The following is a 3,758-nucleotide window of genomic DNA, read 5'->3' as shown; positions in this document are numbered from 1 at the left end:
GTCAGCAAGACGAAGCCGGCGGAGATGGTGCTGGACGCGTACAGCCACGGGCAGCGCAGCTTCGGGGAGAACTACGTGAGTCGGGCGGGCCTCGGCCCCGGCAGCACCCCTCTGACGCTGGCGCGGTTTAACGAGAGGTTGTTTTCAATCCCCCCAGGTCCAGGAGCTGCTGGAAAAGGCGTCGGACTCCAGAGTACGTACCCGGCTCCCCGGTGTTCCCTCCCCTCGTACGGCCCAGAACTCCCGGTTTTTGTTAGGGGTTTGCCGACGGAGGCTGTTGGATTCTTGCCTTTTCAGATAAACGGTGGGGTTATTCTTAGCTCTTTGCCGTTGCCCTGTTCCCCCTCCTCGTCTTGCTGTCACCACAGCGTTCTGTGATACATGTGCCTTAGTCATAAAGTCTTTGAACATAATCTGCTGCAGGAGATAGATACTCATTTAAAAAAACACACACATGCAAAAGAAACCCACTCAGTTTGAGGAAAATATCATTTTATGACTGTTAAGTTATAAAAGAGCTTTGCCTTCCTCAGTCAGCAGCCACAGCTCCCCTCAGGTGTGGAGCAATCCCAGTGCACACCACAGGCACTGCCTGAGCTGCAGCTTTCAGGGTAAACAAAGATCAAGATTGCTCAGCTGGTATTTTGTTTGCAGGCAATTTAAGACTTAAGTGCTGTGTGGGGGAAGAGGGAATCATCATTCCCACCTAACTGTTCCTCTCTGCTTTCAGATCTTGTCCTCTTGTCCGGAGATTAAGTGGCATTTTATTGGCCATCTGCAGAAAAATAATGTCAACAAGTTGATGGGTAAAACCTGTTTGACTTTTTGTGTGGTGACCCCATGGGGAATAGTCTTCTAAAGTTTAGGTGTTAGCAGCAACTCGCTGCTGCCTGTCCCTGTGGGGGAGCTGCAGGTACCTCAGTTCCCTGCCAGCAGGAGTTCCCTCAGCCTGTGTTTTGTCCCCAGCTGTCCCTAACCTGTTCATGCTGGAGACTGTGGATTCTGTGAAGCTGGCAGACAGAGTCAACAGCTCATGGCAGAAGAAAGGGTCTCCCCAGAAGCTGAAGGTCATGGTGCAAGTGAACACCAGTGGAGAGGACAGTAAGTGGCTTTTTTGGGACGATGCACAGGTTTGTGCTGCTGGCCTGACGGGGCAGTTTGGGCTCTGAAGGCGTCTCCCTGAGCTGGGATGGAGCTGGGTCCTCTGTGGGCCTGGAGCAGGCAGGGCAGGGGTCTCCTGTGTCCCCCAGGCAAGCACGGGCTGCCCCCCGGGGACACTGCGGCCGCCGTGGAGCACGTCATCAACAAGTGCCCAAGCCTGGAGTTCGTGGGGCTGATGACCATCGGCAGCGTCGGCCACGACCTCAGTAAGGGGCCAAACCCTGACTTCCAGGTAGGAGTTGCTAGAAGAAAGGGTCAGTTTTTGGCTTGCCTTCCGTTACAGGCTGCTGCCTGTCCCAGCCACCCCCGTACACCGTCACGCTGTGAGTCTGACTGTGGGTTGTCAACAGGAACACCTTGTCTGGAGCAGCACAGAGCTCAGCATGGCCGGGGTAACGTGGCCCTTAGGCTCCTTCCTGCAGGCTGGTGTCCATCTGCCCTGAACCAGGGCGTGGGCAGGAGCACCCAGGGCAGCTGTTCCTGTCCTGGGTCCTCTGGCCCTGCTTCCAGCCAGGGTCCCCTCAGCCTTGCTGTGCGTGCTGGGCTGCCTCAGGCAGAGGAACAGAGTCTGTGTTCCTCCCCTGTCGTGCTGCTGGGATAATTGGGTGTCCTCAGGAGGTTTGTAAGTAACGTGTGTTGTCATAACACAGCTGTACTGGGACACCTCCAGGCATGGTCACGGTGCTGCAGAGCAAGCTTCAGTGGGAGGGGTGGGAACTGCACCTCCTGCGTGAAGGAGACTTCAAAGAAAGGCAGAAATTGTGATCTGTGAAAGCCTGAGGCTGCACTGGTGTGGCTGTCAGGCGTGTGCTCCTCTCCTCTCTCCTTCTCCCTTCTAGATGCTGCTGTCTTTGCGGCAGGAAGTGTGTGAAAAGCTGAATCTCCCTGTGGAGAAGGTGGAGCTGAGCATGGGCATGTCCACAGACTTCCAGCATGCAGTAAGTCAGGTTTCCTCCTGCCACCTCTTTTCTCGGGGTAGAAAAGTCCCACCACCAGCAACACCAAGGTCCAGCCCAGGCAACATCCAAAGGAGACTCCATCTCCTTGGATGGAGGTACTGATGCTGCTGTTCCATCAGAAACAGCTCTCGTGGTCCTGGGGTAGAGTCCTGGGGCTGGGAACAGACCCTGGCTGTGGCTGCAGCTGGGGAGTGGGTGGGAGCCATCCCCCAGGACGTGGTGAGCGGGCTCTTGGCAGGGTGGGTGGCAGCCCTGCCCTGAGCTCCTCCCCTCTGTCCCTCTGCAGATAGAGGTTGGATCCACAAACGTCAGGATCGGGAGCACCATCTTCGGAGAGCGAGATTATCCCAACAAAGCAGCTGCTGGCAAAGCCCCTGCTGAAGGTGAAGGTGAAATGGAGACCTTGGCAGCACAGGGTCACTAGATGGAGGAAAAAAAAGACGTGGCCTCGAGAGAGGAGAGCTGCTGGGAGACCTCACTATGCATCCTCCCCTCCCTCCGTGTCAGCACCCGCTCGTGATGGTGGGAGGGGATCCCTCGTGGCAGAGCAGAGGCCAGAAACGCCTCTTAATTTATTGTGATTGTAGAGCACCCCTAGAAACTGGAAAATTTTATAACCAACCAATGATAACAAAATCTGTTTGTGGTATCTGGGCTCCATCAGGGTCGTTAAGAACAGTGACTTTGTGCTAGTGGGGCTGAACAAACTAAATCATTGCCAGGGTGGAGTCGCTGGTGAGCGAGATGTGTCTGGTTGTGCTTTCACTGAGGACTGAATTCTTCATTAAACGAGTCACAGTCTTGCCAGAGACCTGCCCATGTTTCCCCAAAAGCTTTGCCCATGGTCCCTGTGGAGGGCTGGTGGGTGCTGAGGCAGAGCTGTGCTGTGACACCAGAGGGACCGTGGCCGTTCAGGGGGGGTGAGGGAGGAGCACAGAGGATGGGTGAGGAGCAGCATTGCCAGCTCGTGGTGCAGGGTTCTGGGTGCAGGTGGCAGGTGTGGGAGTGTCTTTTTGGCTTATATTTGTCCTTTTCAGGCTGACAGTTAACTCTTCCCCTTGGTCCCATCTCTGCTCAGCTCTTCTGGGGTCTTTTCAGCCTCCCCCCTCCCCTCTTGTGAAGCGTTGTTGGGAGTTATTTTCATCCTCCGTAGTAGTTCTTGATGCTGTAAGTGCTTTTGGGTCAGAATGGGGCTTTTCTGTGAGGTCCCTGCTCTACCACCAGCTTGCTGTTGCTTTCCAAGGCAAGTGGCTGAACCGTTGGGTGCCTCCACGGTCACCTCTGCATCTGTGTGAGGGTGCAGCGAGGGCTGCTGGGGGCCCTGAGGGGAAAGCCCTTCAGAAAGTAAAGTGTCATTGTCCCACTGTGTTCTAGGCTCCTGAACAGCAGTCCTGTCACCCCTGACAGAGCTGCCAGGCTGTGTCTGGGTATCTCAGGCCCTGGTCTCACCTTGGCCTCTCCTGGGGGAGGGCAGCAGGGCTCTGCAGCACCCGTCCCCTTTGGGGGCGAGCAGAAGCTCCTGCATGACCTCACGTGCTGTTTGCTCTGCGTGTGGCTGAATCTCACTGTTGGTTTTACTCTCTTGGCTATAAATGCTGGATGTAAAGGAGCAGAAGTCCACTTAGCACCAGCCTGTTG

At 55.6% G+C, this 3,758-nt stretch overlaps 1 protein-coding gene across 1 annotated transcript; it reads left to right on the top strand.

Moving 5' to 3' along the window:
• Positions 1–3: 3 nt before the first annotated feature.
• Positions 4–2,622, top strand: PROSC (proline synthetase co-transcribed homolog (bacterial); the record flags this gene model as incomplete). Its single annotated transcript, XM_008939696.1, has 7 exons — positions 4–75; positions 158–193; positions 731–806; positions 967–1,101; positions 1,251–1,393; positions 2,001–2,099; positions 2,407–2,622. Coding segments are annotated over 7 exons (699 nt in total), but the record flags the coding sequence as incomplete, so codon positions are not given.
• Between the last annotated feature and the right edge of the window lie 1,136 nt (positions 2,623–3,758).

This window comes from Merops nubicus, unplaced genomic scaffold, assembly GCF_000691845.1.
Source record: "Merops nubicus isolate BGI_N331 unplaced genomic scaffold, ASM69184v1 scaffold23514, whole genome shotgun sequence".
In the NCBI taxonomy this organism is placed as follows: Eukaryota; Metazoa; Chordata; class Aves; order Coraciiformes; family Meropidae; genus Merops; species Merops nubicus.
The sequence above is the reverse complement of the archived record's forward strand: the minus strand, read 5'-3'. Positions and strand labels throughout refer to the sequence as shown.